The sequence below is a fragment of the Elgaria multicarinata genome, chromosome 18 (genome assembly GCF_023053635.1).
Source record: "Elgaria multicarinata webbii isolate HBS135686 ecotype San Diego chromosome 18, rElgMul1.1.pri, whole genome shotgun sequence".
Taxonomy (NCBI): domain Eukaryota; kingdom Metazoa; phylum Chordata; class Lepidosauria; order Squamata; family Anguidae; genus Elgaria; species Elgaria multicarinata.
The window spans coordinates 1,625,405-1,641,519 of NC_086188.1; the positions used below are offsets into that span (position 1 = coordinate 1,625,405).

Consider the following 16,115-nt stretch of genomic DNA (forward strand, 5'->3'; position numbering starts at 1 on the left):
CCCCACCGCCTTCTGCTTCCAGTCCAGGCAGCCTCCTGTGATCAGCACTGCCCCAAACAGCCAGAGGCCCCTGGCAAGCGCTCACCCTCAGCCCCTCCCCACGCCTCTCCCAGGGCTTTGGCAAGCACATCTGCTGCACGCAAGCAGCCTGCTTTTACCAGGTGCTTCCCAGCCGGGTTTGGCCTTGGCTGCCGAAGGTGAGTGAGCGTGCTGGCTGGCGTCTCCTTTGCTGAAGAGGGTGGGAGTGCAAACAGGAGTGACCTCTTGCCTGCCTTGCTTCTTAGAGGCAAGCAGGAGTTAGCTTGAATAGAGGCAAGCGCCTCCCAAGTAGCCCTAGGCAGCGTACCTAGTTCCCCTTCTCCATAGGATCCTCACAACACCCCCCCTATAAGGTAGGTTAGAATGAGAGAGTGACCGTGCCAGGGTCACCCAGGGCTAGCTTCTTGGCTCCGTGGCGACTGAAACCCGAGAGGGCCTTTTGTGGAGTCCCGCCCCCACAACAAATCCCCAAAGGCCTAAATACCACTCCTGGGGCTTAGTTACTGGCTGTAAGCGCTTCAAGGCACAGTATGCTGGGATTTGTAGCCCAACCCCTTTTGGTTTTGGCCACACACCCTTTGCCTTTGGCCCCGCCCACCACTGGAACGTGGGCCCCAAGAGCTTCTGGAATTTGGCCCTGGAGATGAAAGAGGTTCTTTAGACCATCAGAACACTGGAAAGCCTCGCTGCTCTTAATGGCCACCTCCCCAGTGTCCTTGGGGGTGGAGGGCCAAGCCTTTGACTCTTAACCCGCCTCACCCCACCCCAACCCGATGAGAACCAATCAAAGGTGAGGCTGAATTAATCTGCTAGGAGGGGCGCGTGATACCCACTGGCTGGCCGTGCCTCTTCTCGGCTTCCCAGCCACCACATCTCTTCCTGGTGGCTTCGACTTCACTGATAAGGTTGGGCTCTTGTAGACTAGGGTTCCCAACACACAACAGTGGTAGCATCCCAGGCGGCATCACACAAAGTGACAACTTGGCCTTCCCCGAATCTATCCTGCCATGATTTCAGTACCAAGACGGGCCTTGGGAGAGGGGTGGGGTGTGTGTGTCTCGATCTTCTCTCAGAGCTTCAGCGGTGGGCTTGGTCAAAATCAATTGGGCGAGGAAGATCTCGACCCCTGCATGAACAAGAGAAACGTGTGTGCGTGCGTGCGTGCGTGCATGTTCCCCCCCTCACGGTAGACACTGAATGCCACAGCATGTCCAAGTGTTGACCTTGAAGAGTCGAGTGACTGCCAGAAGCCAGCAAGCAGCTCAACTCAGTTCTGGAAAGATCTACTAAATCGATGAAGAAAGAGGGAGGAACACTGGGCTGCCACCTGGCTGCTTTTTGCCTGGCCTGAGGGGTGGTGACGGCAACTGTTTTTCAAAGCAGACCCTCATTTTTAATCCACAAAAGCTCCATTGGTATAATTTAAAGCAGGGAGGTGGGGGGCCTCGAAGACCAGTCTCCTCAAGGACGTGCAGGACCCAAGGGGGAACGAAGAGTTGCCGACGCGATTCTCAAAGGCCGTGGGAAGGTAAGAGCCAGCTCCAGTTGGGGCTTTCCCCCCAGAACTGTGCAGACCGCTGCCACGACGTGGCGCGTTACTGGTCACAAGAAACAACATTTCCAGCAACTGAGCTTTACTCACAGCAGCCGATGACTGTTTCTCCGGCCCGGCCCGGCTGTGGCCCAGCTCAGTGTTCCCAAGAGCGCTTCCTCAACCAAAACAGCTACTCAGAGATCGCTGTCCTTTGGCCCCTCCAGCCACGCCCTTCGCAGTTCAAGAATCTCTCGGCCGTACCAGTCGTGGAGTTTGGAAAAACAAGCCGTGCTCGGATATACGGGGCCGTCAAGGCCGGGGCCTCCGGCGCCACCACCGGAATTGCCCGACAGGGCCCTCCTCCGAGGGGGCAATGGGGGCGGTTTGAGACCCTCTCCGTAGCTGCCACCCCCACAGGTCCTCGTGCTCCCTGGGTCAGCTTGGGGGCATCCTGCCGGCAGGCTGGCTGACCCCTGGGAATTATTCCACAGCGCACAGCCATTTTCTTTTGCTGGGATGCAAACTGGGAGCGTCGGCTTCTCCTGCGGCGGGGCCGGGCCTAAGGCTGCCCGGTCCAAATTTGGCACTGTCTTGTTTTTCCGGTAAAGCGGCCCCTTCCTCTGGACCCGGTGGTAGCCAGAGAGGTTCCTCTGCATTTCATCCAGCTGTTTCTCTAGTTCCTTCACCACCAGGCGCAGGTAGCCGAAGCTGGCCCGCGAGAGGGACTTGACCCAGGCCTCCATGGCGGCCTGGCTCTCGGCCGCCAGGATGTAGGTACGGGACTTGGCGCACTCGAACTTGATGGCGAAGGCAAACTCCTCCGTGGACTCACACAGCTCCACCGTGCAGCCTTCCAAGATGATGGCTCCCACCGGCTCTCGGCTCTCCCGGTCCTCAAAGTAGAAGAGCATGTTCCCCTTCAGCACGAACCAGCGGCGGTGGTAGGCCGTGTTCCGCTCGCCCTTCTTGTAGAGGAAGCCGGCCTTGTCGGTGGGGGAGTCACAAGTGGCGTAGAAGGCCAAACTCCGCTCGTTCAGCTTCATGGCTGCTCACGCCTTGAAATGAAAATGGGGAAAGAGACGGAGAATGAGAGAGAGGTGGAAGAAAAAATAGGCAGGGGGCACACCAAGGAACCCATCCGGCTGCCATTTTGACCTCCCTCCTACAGAACCCTCCTTTCTGCCTACCCCTCTTCTAGAGCCCCCAAATAGCTGCAGCTACTGCATTCGATACGCGCTGCCCCTTCTGCACCGCCTGAGAGGCACCCAATTTCCAGACTAAATCTCAGAAAAGTTATCCCCTCGCTTTTCCTCCCCACCCCAATACGTTGCTTCCACACACCCCCAAGCAACTTATTGTAAAATAAGAAGCCAAATCGCTCTAGAGCTAAACTGAGCTTGCAAGATCAAAAGGGGAGAAAGCCACTGCGTACGTCGGCTCATTGCTACATTTGGCAACTCGTAATTAAGATGACTTTTGTGAGCCTGGGCTTTTGGCATCTCTACCTTAGACCATCCTTCCCCAACATGGTATCCTCCAGTTGTTTGGGATTATAACTCCCAGGATTCTTGCCCATTGGCCGTGCTAGTTGGGAATGTTGGAAGTTGTAATGCAACACATCTGGTGGATGCCAAATTGAGGGAAACTGATCTAAGCTATCCTGCTGCTCTGGTTTAGCACAGGAACTCTTTTTCCAGCAAGCTAAGCAGGAGTAGAATAACAGAGCAGAGAAGGTTGTAGTAGAATAACATTCCAATCTGGTGTTCACCTTTGAAACCCAACAGTATGCTTTCAGACCACAGGTATGTATATTAGCTGAATAAATGCAAATATGAAAATATTTGCCAGGTTATTCTTGCCGTTCCGTACGATGCCCACGACGAAAGGAGAAGAGCAAAGTCTTCGACATATGAAGGAAGCAAGCGTGTTAATCTCTTCCCTTTGGTTTTCCTAAAGCACAGTTGGAGATGGTTACACGGACCTCACAATTTTGAAATGTTAACGCGTGGGAGTGAGACAAAGCTGTGCCCATCAAATATATAGGCCATGGGAAGGGTTTGGGCTTTGAGTAGGAGGTCAGGAAGAAATCTGGGGCAGAGCAAATTGATACCTGTGGCAAGGACCAGTCGGATGGTTTCCAATCCGGGCTGTTATTTGCACGTGTCGGTTCATGAATCTGTTCCATCCAATTTCCACAATAATCCCTGGGGAGGGAGAAATCTGCATGAATATTTGCACACCATTTATACACACGTTATCATAAAACACACATTTGATGCGCTTTTTATACCATAAAACACACAGGATGCATTTTATACACGTGTACTGGCTGAGGATGATGGGAATTGCAGTCCAACCCAGCTGCTCCTCTGCTTAGTGCATCCCAACGCAGCACTGAACTCTGTTCCCATAAGCACACTGACTCCGGAAGCCAAGTCCCGGACGGTGATTCAGCCTCCCTGCCACGACGAACCTCTTGGCCAGTTCCGACTCCAAGCTGCCGCCCCTGGCCAGCCCCGCCAGGCAGCTCCACATCAGCATGGAGCGAAGGTGCTGCCAATATGCATGAAAGGATGAAATGCAGCCGGCTCCGGTTCGACAAAACCTACTCAATGCTTATGGGCCTTGAAATCTGGATCGGAAAAGGGCTCACAGCCTCATCAGCGACTTTATCGTCTGCTTATTATCAGTGGTGTAGTGGAGCCAAGGCCACAGTGCTGGCAGTTCTGTTGGGCAGTTAAGACCCATGAGCCGTACAAAAGGCCTGCTCCTGGGGGGGATGGAAGCTGCTAGAACTGCTTAGTTGAGATGGATCAATACAGCTGCCTGAATTTCTGGGCTTTCCTTGGGAGCATGGCTGTCATGATGAGCAGCTGCATGTAAATATTTACCACTATAACGCTGCTTGGCATCGAATTTTGCACAAGGCAAAACCAAGTGCATGATGAGAGAATTCTCAGTTGGCAAGCCCTGCCTCGGACCAGTGACGGGCACCTTGCCCCGCGTGACACCCCTCTCAAATCCTAGAACGGACATGGCTAAATCTGCTAGTTTTCTATGAACGCCAGCACCCCAACGGCATGCATCTTATCAGCTAAGCGTATGCTCCTCCGGCTGTCATATTTTTAGCAGCCGTGGGCACTGAGGACAGTGACAGCTTCATGATACAGGAGGGGGGGAAAGCCGGTGACTCCTGTTCACAGGATCATAAAGGGAAACCAAGAAGCAACTGGCAAGCCAGGCCACTTCCTCTATTCCAACTTTAGCAACTTTGCACATATGAAACAGAAAGAAACGCGGGGATTTGGCCGCACAGAGAGTGGTTAATCAGGTCAGGCAACTCATCCTGCCCGCCTTGTGCTGAGTAACTCCCCTGGCCAATCTCTTTCCTCTTGTCACTCGTCTTCTGATCTCATTTGTTTTCAGGGAAAGGTTGCCGATTTCTGGAGGCTCAGCAAGGAGTCTGTTTACCCACTCCATTGTTTTACAGAGGCCTTGTTTGTTTACCGATCCTTGGGAGACAAAACCTGTGTCTTCTGTGCACTCCCAGAACACGGCATCAAGCTGACACCCTGCCTGCTTAGAGAGACACAAGAGTTCGGGGCCCTTTGAGGTGTCCCCAAAGAGAACCTCCCGTAGAAAACTGCAAACCTCTGAAGAGTGCCCAGTCTATCGATTAACCTTGGACAGTTCTCAGTCCACGTTCCTGGAAATCTCCAAGGTTCTTTGTAGGCTTATTCGGGGCTCCCTTGAGAAGCTTACAAAGAATCCCAGGAGTTCCCCAGGAGGGGCCACACCTCAAGAGCTGGGGCACTTGCTGTGCGTGCAGAAAACCCCGAGTTCAGTCACTGGCATCTCAACTTACGAAGAGCCCAAGTCGAAGGATGGAGAAAGACAGCATTGCGGAGCTTCTGCCAGCCAGACCAGGCAATGCAGGGCTAGCCGGGAGCAACGTCTAGAGAGGGGGTGCAACGGAACTGCGGGGGGGGGGAGACCGTCACACCTTAGCACAGCCCATGCTTTGAATGCAGAAGGTCCCAGCTTCTATCCCCGACATCTCCAATTTAAAAAGGACCTCAAGTGGTGGGAAAGGCCCTTGGAGGAGCCCTGGAGACTTGCTGCCAGCCACAATAGGCAATACCGGTCTAGATCACCGTGATGGCTGAATTCCTGTCTGGATGATATGTCTTGCCGGTCACGTTCCATCTGTAGGTGGGGCCAAAGGCAAAGTGGGTGTGGCAAAAGGCAGATATTGGAGGATCCATTCACAGAGCACAGAATTGCTCTGTTAAGGCGCAATCCTATGTATGCTTAGACACACGCGAAGGACTGCACCCTTAATAAATATAAACGTTCATAAATATTGTACAAAATCTCTATTATGTCCTCCTTCCTCCCCCCACCTTCCCTGGGTTTTTATTGCTCAAAGCTAAAAAGCCCCCAACACTTCAGTTTTTCCTAGCAGGAAACTCTTTCATTTGGTCCACTTAGTCATATAGAATCATAGAATCATAGATTTGGAAGGGGCCTCTAAGGCCATCGAGTCCAACCCCCGCTCAGTGCAGGAATCCACCTTAAAGCATCCCTGACAGGTATGCTTTACTTGACATGTCTCCAACGCACCTCACCGTGCGGCTCGAAATTCTGAACTGCAACACACGATCAACCAAACCAACTCCAGCTCCGATACGTAACACACATACAAAATCTCTCTCTCGCTCTCCATTCATGTATGTGACCATTGATCTCTATATACCAGCCTTCCTCAACCTGGGGCGCTCCAGATGTGTTGGACTACAACTCCCAGAATGCCCCAGCCAGCTGGCTGGGGCATTCTGGGAGATGCAGTCCAACATATCTGGAGCGCCCCAGGTTGAGGAAGGCTGGTATATACCTGTAAGTATATGGCATAGGCATGCATATGACGTGGATACGTTATTCATGTGTGTTTGAATACGGATCCACACACGTCTGGAGCTCTGTTATTGGTCCCACCTCCAAGGGTCTTTCCAGACGAGGCTTTTATCATACCACCACCCTGATTTGTTCCGGGGGGTCCAGGCGGGCGTCTTACACTCATCACCCACTCGTGTTTTCCCACCGCTTCTTCCATCGTTTTTCTTACGTCAAGAAAAGACGGAAGAGCTGCCCAAACCTTCTCAGTGGGAATGCAAAGAGCCCTCTGTCTCAAAGCACTCCCAGAGAGGAGAGGTTGGTGTCGACCCCAGACGGGGCCTTCTGGGTAGCAGCACCCCGACTGTGGGACCCCCACTCGAGGGTGACAATGTTAGGCTGGCTCTGGCTGGTAAAACCAGAACAAAACCTTGTGCTGTTCTGCCACTTTAGTGACTGATGCCGCTCTTCGGTTTTGGTAGCTTCCCCTGTTTTCTTGCAATGTACTTATTTGATCGGTTTAGTCTTAGTAGTTTAAGGGAGAGTTGAAGAAACAACTTTTGTATTTTATTGTTCCCCCCCCTTTTCGTAAATCGCCTCCAGCGCTCCTCGAGGCGAGGGGCGCGTCCAAAAACACATTAGGTAAACAAAGAAATATACACGCACATGGACGGTCCCTGAATCTATCCAAACATATTCAAGGCGTGCGTGTGCCCACATGGTTGCTTCCTTGCACGCCCTCAATGGACATGGTGCATTATTAGCAAGAAACACCAGCAGGACAAGGTCTCTGGCCCCCAGGAGCTTACATCCTACAGTGGGGGGTGACCTCGGGGGACGACAGAGGGCGGGTGAGGGGAGCCAATGCGGGCCCCCCGCCCCGAAGCTTCGCCCCAGAACCTTTTGCCCTCCTCCTCCTCCTCTTCCCCCAGGGCCGGCGGGGTTTCCTTGACCCTGCGCGGAGAGCGCAGCGACGCGGGTCCCTTACCCATGTGCAGAGTGGGCCCCCCTCTCCCGAGCAGCCTTTCCAGGACGTGAGCCCCGGCACCTCTCCTTCCTTCCCCGTCGCGCTCTGCCCACTCACCTCGGCGGCGCGCTCTCTTCTGCCGGGCGGCTCTCTTTGTCCGCCGGGGCTCCGCGCTCTGCCATGGCCGGGCGGCTCCTCCCTCCTTCTCCTTCTCCTCCTCCTCCTCCTCCCCTCGTCCTCTCCTCCTCCTCTTTTCCCAGGGCTGGGAAGCCGGAGAAAGGGAGCGAAGCCGCCGGCGCTCGGGCCACCTCTGCCCTTCCGCTTCCCCTGCGCTCTGCCTCCGTGCGCAAAGCAGGAGGGCGCTCCGGCCCCACGAGAAGCCCCTGGCTTGGGGAGGGGGCTGGCCCTGGCTGCGACCATTTGACTGCGGCGGGGGGCGGCGGATTGCTCCCCAGGGCTCTGTCCGGATTTCCGAAGCAGCTGAACGCACACGTCTTTCCCCCTCCTTCCCGAAAGGCCAAGAAGATCCCGACCCCGGTGAAAAATGGGCCAACTTCCTGGGAGGGAAGGGGTGTTCTGGATATATAGGTATATTTAAAATGGTCCTACAACTCCCAGCATTCCTCAGCCAGCATAGTTGGCTGGGGAATGCTGGGAGTTGTAGGACTTTTTTCTCTGTCTCAACATGCATAGGATCGCACCCTTCTCTGGGCCTGAGCTCTCCATGGGCACTGTCCACTGCATCCGATGCATGGAGTGTTGTTAACCGCCAATGGGCAGATCTATCTACACGTGCAGGAGCCTGGAATGAAAGCTCTGTTTTCCAGAGGAACTGAAATGCAAAAAAGGTACAGACAGACAGACAGGCCTGCCTGCCTGCCTGCCTTCCACAGCTGCCATTCACAAAACTGGTCGGGTGAGAACCCAGACAGCCTAGCGATGGTGAGCCAATGAGCAAATCACCCTCGTCCTTTTCCAAACTGCAGGGAATGGAGCGGAATCTCTTGCCGCCTTGCGCACTCCATCAGCGTCGTGTTGACATCTGTCTGATATTTCTTTGGTTCAAGAACGGCCCTTGACAAGAGCATCCTGGGAGGTTGAAATGCCCGTCTGCTGGTTTCTGTAAACGGCCGTCCCTGATGTCAGATTTGGGTCTGTTTATTCTGTTTGTCCCATGGAGAATGCCGCAGGGCATTGCTGGCAAGTGATGGCATCCATTCCATTGGAAGATGAGCAGGTGCACAGAGCCCAGGTGTTGTGGGTGGCATCGTTCAGGGCTGTAACAGCGTTGCAAGAGTAGCTGTGGGGAGAGAGTCGGCATTTGGTTCTGGTCCCTGTGCCTGTATCCCCATTGGTGGTGGACCACAGCCTTTTCAGGATGGTTGGCCTGCCCATGAGCAAGTACCGGCCTACCTCCCAAGGCCTGTGAGAGAGAAAGAGAGACGCGCACTGGTGGATTTCATAAGGGGACGTAACATAGAATCTTAAGTTGGAAGGGGCCCATAAGGCCATCGAGCCCAACCCCCCAACAGATAGCAGAAGAATGCTCCCAAGAGGGTTAATGCAGGGATAGGCCCTCCAGATGTTTTGGACTACAACTCTCATCAACCCCAGCCATTTTTAATGGGGGTAACTCACCCCTTCCATATATACATACACAGTGCTCGGTGATCAGCAGGAGTTCACATACCAATGAATGTCAGCGGAGAGAGTGAAATGGTTTGCTTGAGGCCCCAATAGCTTACGGTATCCTGAGAGAAAGGGTAGCTTGCCGAACAAGAGCACTCTTGTTAGAGGGTGAGGATATACTGCAACTTTTTGTTGCAGGCCCCTCTTCAGAATAGAATAGAATAGAATGGAATAGAGCAGGTTGTGGCCAATATCCGCAATGTCGTTAGTGCCCCAAAGGTTGTGCAACATGTGCCACCCAGTCATTCATGCGCATGGGCACCACCCACTGCCCCAGCTGTGCATTTCTGTTCACGTCTAGCCCAGCTGGGCCACCAGCCAGCTGAGGCCTCCAAAGCCAGTCCTCTGGGCTGAACTAGCCATCTGGGCTCAGACAGAGCTCCCCACCCGCTCACCCTCAAATTCCAAGGAGTTTTCCTATTGTGCAGATTAGTGTTCCAAGACAGTCGTTGGCCCAGGGTGGCCATGTGTCCTATTTTTACAGAGGACACTCCTCTCTTTGAAGGCCTGTCCTGAACAATTCCAGAGTAAAGATCATGCAACCACCAGACCTGTGGCCCATTCACAGTTCACACCTGGACAGGCTGAATAGATAGGCGCTTAGGTCACCGCCTTCCGCACCCTGGCAAGATGTACTGCACGGCTCTTTAAATTATAAGAATTATTCCTAAATGTGCATCTACACATACATGTGAGCACATGCAAATTGGCACCCTCTTTTTTGGTGATGCATTTCCTCTTTTGGAGGTGATTCAGAAGAGGCCGCCCTCTAGGCTTGGCCCCTCTCCAGAAGAGAATGCCTCACGAGAGCAAGAGAATGTGGTAAAACAGAACAAAGAGTGGTGAACAAGGGCCTTTAGTTGGCCATTAGAATCATTGAATCAGAGAATGTGAAGGGACGTCAGAGGCCATCTAGCCCAACCCCCTGCTCAGGGCAGTCTCTGCAGTGTATGGTGCCGCTGCAGTCTCCCTGACTGACAGCCCTCCAGTCCCTGCTTAAAGAACCCCAGCAATGGGGAATCCAGCACCTCCCCTGCTGAACAGCTCTTAGTCTTAAGAAGTTTCTCCTAAAGTTTTGTCGAAATTGGCTTCCCTGCAACTCTCAACCACCAGTTATAGCCCAGAGAAGAGGACTACTCCATCAGATATTTGAAGATGGCTGTCATGTCTCCCATTGGATTTCTCCTCCAGAGTAGATGGAGAAAATTGAGAAGAGGATGATGATCATATAAACCTTGTAAGAGGAGGGGAAAGGCTGGGTATAAATGTAATCAAACAAACATACCCAGCTCTTTCAACTATTCCTCCTAGAACCTGGTTTCCAGACGCCTCACCATCCTGGTCTCTCTTCTCTGAATGCATTCTGACTTGTCAATATCCTTCTTAAAGTGGGACACCCAAAACCAGACACCATACTCCAGATGCAGCCCCAATGACACAGAATAGAATGGAGCTATGACTTCCCATGGCCTAGACACAGTGCCTCTCTTAACGCAGCCCAAGTTTGCATTAGCTTTCTTAAGCAATGAGCTTAAACAAGAGGGGGTTTCTCTGTTAAGGGCCACGTTCCCTTGCGGGTATTCAACTGGAGCCAGAGGGGGTGGAGCCAGAGCCAAAGTGGGCGGAGCTACTCTTTTCTCTCTCTTTCTCGTGCTCTTTCTGACACCCCCCTTTTCTCTCAGGCGCTCTCTCTCTCTACTGGGCCATCTGGGAAAAGCTGGATTTCAGTTGCTGGAGAGAGGTCTGAACTGAAAATGGCATGAAGTTAGGCTGCGGGCTGTATGCTGCCCTGGGACTAAAGTTTGCTCACCTCTCAATGAGTAGGGGTAGTAATTGGGATTAGCAAATCAAAAAGAGGCTTCACTTGCTAAATACCAGCAGCTGCTTGGGGTTTAAAACAGTAGCAACCAAATGCAGGATCTACTTAATCATCACCCGCACCATTTCTGAGTGTGTTATAATTGTAACCAAAGCGATCTAATGGCGGTTAAGTGTCTGTCCTGAACGAAGTGTATACTCCTGAACGAAAGCCAACTGTGAACTGATTGCAACAGCTTTGATTTGCTTAGAGCAATCACGGGAATGGCCACGAGATGGCACTTCAGCCTTATTTATTTACTTGCAACTGAATTATTAACGGAATCTCTGTACAGGGCCAGCCCTACCCTTAGGCAGAGTAAGGCAGCTGTCAACAGACAGCAGACCTTGGGTGACTTGAAAGGGAAGCTAGCGGTTTGTTATTTCATTGGCTAGGATGGTATTTTTAGTGCCAGAGGTGGGGGAGAAGTGCTTGTGGGATTTTCTGCCTCATGTGCCCAATATATTGGTGGTTGTGATGGGATGGATTTGGGTGACATGTGCCTTAACTTGCACAGGTGAGAACATGCCATTTCCTGCTCTGTCTCAACTAGGGAAATGGCTTGGTCCAGACTTGGGGGGGCTTCTCACATCACTTAATTCCCCCCCCCGCAAAGGTGCAGTACCCACCTTCCTTCTCCTGACTGTAGGATTGTTTTGTGTTTTCCTGACTTTAGCAGTTTCTCCCCAATTCTGAAAAGTTGAAATGCCTCTTTGTTGCTGGCAGTAGGGGGTTTTAAGCGAAAGTAGCCTGGCGTTCTGGACCCTGACCCTTTGCCCCATCTGCCCTGCCCACCACTGGCATGTAGCCCCCCCTGGAGCTTCCCAGAAATGAAATTCGAGCCATGTGCTGAACAAACCTCCCCCCCACCCCCATGATGGACACAAACACTTTAAGTGAGCTTCTAAGCATGTAAAGTGTGGATGCCACGGACTGTAAGCTTCAAGAAGAGAGGGGCGCGTGAAATTACACGCCCAATCAAGGGATGAAAGCGGCCCAGCCTTCCCTGGGGGTGACACAGGCCTCTTTGCTCTTTTTACCACACTGATGAACCGTAGGAGCCGGAAAGGCGGCCGCTGACTTCCATAGGCTGCCAGGACAGCTGTTTTCCTTGGAAGCCCAAGTTATTTTTAGGTCACGCTGCGCACGCAAAGGCGCATTTGGCTATTCATGCTGGTTGCAAAATAGCAGATGCCTGCTGTTCAAGGCACACTTTGACCCCCGGCTTGGCCTTGCTGAGTAACAGGCCCTGGGGGGAACATGTGGCGGCACCAACCCTTCCGTGGTGTGTGTGTGCAATTGTGTGTGTGTGTGTGTGTGTGTGTGTGTGTGCAAGAGTGTGAGGGGGGTAAGCTGAAAGCCAGGGAAAGTGTCCAACTCACTTAGACAGCATGCAGGGCCAACATCTGTGGAGCGGCTGGGACAAGGGGAAATTTGGGGCTTGGCGTGATGGGGAGAGGAAGAGAGGCTAGGCCCACGTGGCCTCACCTGCCTCTGTCTGGGTGGGGTGGGGGAGGCACAAGGAGGCAGACTTCGATTTTTTCCCCAATTTCTTGAATTTGCACAAATTCACACTTTCAAAAGTGCACAAAATATGCAACCCCATGCTTTAGCCCGGGGGGGGGAGGACATGCACATTTTTGACTGGTGTTTTTTTTTTAAAAAAAAAAAATCTACATATTTTTCTATGACTAAATCTGCATAAGATTCCAGAAAGTTTAAAAACCTGGTCTGGAAGCCCATAGAACCTGTGCAATTCAGGGGAAAGTCGGTCCGCTGCGGAATCTGCCAGTTGAACTCATAGAAATTCCACTGTGGATTTCTGACAGTGGGACGTAAATTAGGCATTTTAGGGGACAACCCTGTGCATGTTTAAACAGAGGGAGAAATGCCTCTCCTAAGGTTTCATTACTGGGGAACGCCGAGAGCTGTAGGCCTTTTTTCTGTCTATGCACGCATGGGATTGTGCCCTAAATTGTGTTTGTAATGCATTTATTTTATAATTGTTTTAATGAAGATTTTATTTAAGGTGGGTGTGTTTTATATATTTTCTAGGATTTTAAGTTGCCTCGAGTGTGATTTTTCTTGGTATAATGCAGGGGTGCAGATCAAATCAATAAATCACCAAACCCGTTTTCAACAAATGGCAAACACATCCGAGCTTCAGGACGGCCTGGCTGGCTCAAGTCAGAGGTCTGGCTAGTTCAGCATTTTATCCCTCCAGATACCTGTCAAGCACACAAGGGGGAGCAATGATAGGAAAAAGGAGGAGGAGGAGGAGGAGGAGCAGCTGGTGACCATGGTGAGAAGGTGGACTCCCCAGGGAGGCGGGGGGCCCATATAGGGGGCCTTACCTAAGGGCCTCCAAAACCTGGGGCAGGCCCTGTGTCCTAAAATACTGTGCCCTAAAATACTGCAGATGCCACCGCTATCTCTCAGTGCCGCCGGCAGGCCCCTCTTGCTCCGTCTCAACCTGCCTATCTGTATATAAACTGAATTTGACTAAGATGCTGTAAGAGCTCTCCTGATCCTGGAAAAGATACCCAGAGGAAGGGAAACGCAAAGGCAGCACACACAGGGGCCCTTGTTGTGTGCCGCAGATCCCATGAACGGCAGCAGGGGCTGGACTCCCAGGAAAACAAAGATCTTGTTTTCCTCCCAATGTCATTAAAATAAAACACCAGGGCGGACAGCGGGGAACCTCCACAGACCTAGCATGCCTCCCTCAAGGCCTTGGTTTTAAATGACAGCTTCTTTTTGCAGACCTTACAGAACTGGGCTGTCTGATTTTTGGGGGGAGGGGGGGAAGACTTTATTATTAGAGTTTATATTAAATCTTAATTCTATCAATCAACCTATCTAGATGTATAATGTATGTTTTGTTTTCCTGGCATTTTTGGAACCCTGGTGGCCTCCAAATGAAGACTTCTTATAGATTTGAAGTTATAGAAGTATCTTGCAGAAGTCAAGGAAATGAAATGCACAGTGACTGAACACTTTAAACCCTTTCAAACAATTCACAATCTAAGTTCCAAGCTCAGGACACATTCCCTCACCTTGATCCCGCGGGGGTTAAAATGACAAAAGATGTTTGCCCTGCAGAGGGCAATGGCTGCGTTAGGAGCCACGACACTGAGTTTTTGGTCAGCTTAGTGAAGCTGTGTTGTGGTCCCATTAATTCACAATTCCCGCACATGAAATTCTTCCTCTCCCATCAGGACAACGCCCCTCTCTTCCTGTTAGATGTCTGTTTTCAATCAGGAACCCCAAATAATTATTTATTAAGAAATAACATTGAATGTGATTTTAAGACGAGCCAGGTCCCTTGCTTCCCAGGAGTTTAGTTAGAATCCGAGGCTGGGATTCACAGAGCAACTTTGGCAGCCTCTGAGCTTGGGTTCAGTCAATCTTTTGCCCCTTTTCAGAAACGGCTGCTTTTAAAAACCTTTTGCAGAGTGGCATTGGGACGTGGGCCATTCCGAAGCCCACTGGGTCATGCGGAACGGATTTTTCGGTTCTTTGGAGGGAGGGGGAGGGCTTCTCAGTGGCAGTGCCCTATTTCGTGACACCCTCCAGTGTCTTCTCAGTGCCAAAGATCCGCTTGGAGTTGTTGTTTTTCAAGGCTTTTCAAACTCTTATTAATTTTTATATTGCTTTTAAAAAAAGTTTGACTCTGATCTTTTATGCTACAATCTCTTTTTGTTTGTTGTTTCCTTGCACTGGCAGGAGCTGCTTTGGAAAGACAGATGTTATTAAAGGGCAGGATGTCAACTTGTTTTCATTTTTAAAATGTTATTTTAGCTGCTGTTTTTGGTATATAACTTAGAGGGCCAGGGAGTGAATGCCGTACCTGGTTTGGTTGCAGATTTGGGAAATCTGTTTGGGAAACACTGCCCCCCCCCCCAAAAAAACCCTAACCGGGAGCCTTTCTTCCAATCCACACTGATGCACTCTGCAGCTGCTCAGGTACACTCCCTCCTCTTCTTCCAACAGAGGCTGCAACAGAGTTGAGTGCTGGCATAGAAAAAAGAGGCGGGGGGGGGGGGAGGCCTGCTTTAGACGAAGTCCTGGGTGCGTTTGTCCACACGCAAACACACACCCCCATCAATACTGATTGCCTTTTCACCCTGCCCCTTCCTGCCTATCCTCCACGGTGGCCTCCGCAAACCTCTCCCTCATTCGGCCCTCACAACAACCCTGCCAGGTAGGCTAGGCCGTGAGAAAGCGGGACGGGCTCAGAGAGCGGGGGGGGCATTAAGGGGCTTGGTGAGCATCTGAACCTGGGGCTGCCCAACTCTCTTCCCTCGACCTCCTCCCGAGGCGGCGGCGGCGGCCTCCAGGTCCCATCAGCCCCGGCCCGCCTGGGGAGGCCGCGTGCGGGAGGCGCTGCGCCGCCCCGGAGGGTGGAAAAGCTGAGTGTGGCGCGGCGGCTCCTCCCTCCCGCCCTTCCGACGACATTAGCATGCTTTCCGCGCGAGGCGGCGGCGGCGGCGGCGTGCTCGGGCGTGCGCGCAGCTCGGGCCCTTCGGCTGCCTGGCCCTGCAAGTCGAGGCGCCTGGCCCCGGCCCCGGCCCCGGCGGCGGCGGCTCCTGCGCTCCCCGGTCGCCAGCGCGAGCGCAACGGGCGCCCTCGAAGGACGCGGGCCGAGGCGCAGCGGCGAGGGCGCCCCGTAGGCGGCGACGCCGGCCTCCCCGTCCGCCTTGGGCCGCGCCGCTGCCGGCCGCGTGGCTGCCGTTTCCCTCGGGCGTCGAGGCGGCGGCGGCGGCGGCTGCTCCGGGCCCCGCGGCGCCCCGCCCGCCGACGGACCGCGCCAGCTCCGGCCGGCTAGCCGGCTGCGCGTCGCTTCCTGCCTCCGCCGGCGGCGGCTCGGCTGCCGCGTTTCCTCTCCCCGGCGGCTCGACGGCGCGGACCCCCGGCCCCGCCTGCTGCTGCTGCTGCTCCTCCTCCTGCTCCTCCTCGGCCGGCGAGGGCTGCGGGCGAACGGCAGGCGGGCGCGCCATGGGCCCGAGCGCGCGCGCCGGCTTCTCGTACAGGTCAGTGGCAAGCGCGGACGGGAGGCGCTCCGGGGCAGGGCACCTCGCGGGGAACCGGCGCGGGCGGGCGGGCGGAAGAGCGGCCCCGCGGTACTCTGCTTG

The 16,115-nt window shown here is 53.3% G+C and overlaps 2 protein-coding genes across 5 annotated transcripts in view; one reads left to right on the plus strand and one right to left on the minus strand.

The window, feature by feature from the left end:
• Positions 1–317: 317 nt before the first annotated feature.
• Positions 318–7,649, minus strand: PHETA1 (PH domain containing endocytic trafficking adaptor 1). 4 transcript variants are annotated; one of them, XM_063144050.1, is made up of 4 exons: positions 7,551–7,649; positions 3,684–3,777; positions 3,342–3,473; positions 318–2,628 (listed from the first exon to the last, which is right to left on the minus strand). In XM_063144050.1, exon 4 carries the CDS (start codon positions 2,614–2,616, stop codon positions 1,768–1,770), a length of 849 nt encoding a protein of 282 aa, XP_063000120.1. In that variant the 5' UTR covers positions 2,617–2,628; positions 3,342–3,473; positions 3,684–3,777; positions 7,551–7,649; the 3' UTR covers positions 318–1,767. The 4 variants fall into 4 exon arrangements, with proteins under 4 accessions (XP_063000120.1, XP_063000119.1, XP_063000117.1 ...); XM_063144049.1 differs by lacking the exon at positions 3,342–3,473 and adding an exon at positions 5,577–5,779 and having other exon boundaries at positions 7,551–7,632; XM_063144047.1 differs by lacking the exon at positions 3,342–3,473.
• An 8,258-nt stretch (positions 7,650–15,907) lies between these two features.
• Positions 15,908–16,115, plus strand: part of SH2B3 (SH2B adaptor protein 3) — a 49,236-nt gene continuing 49,028 nt past the window's right edge. Inside the window, exon 1 of the mRNA XM_063144111.1 lies at positions 15,908–16,013. The gene's annotated coding sequence lies outside the window, so the exon portion shown is untranslated. The remainder of the gene's footprint in view (positions 16,014–16,115) is intronic.

Bases quoted from the DNA above. Each gene is read 5' to 3' on its own strand.
- PHETA1 (XM_063144047.1), bottom strand. From the start codon at position 2,616: ATGAAGCTGAACGAGCGGAGTTTGGCCTTCTACGCCACTTGTGACTCC.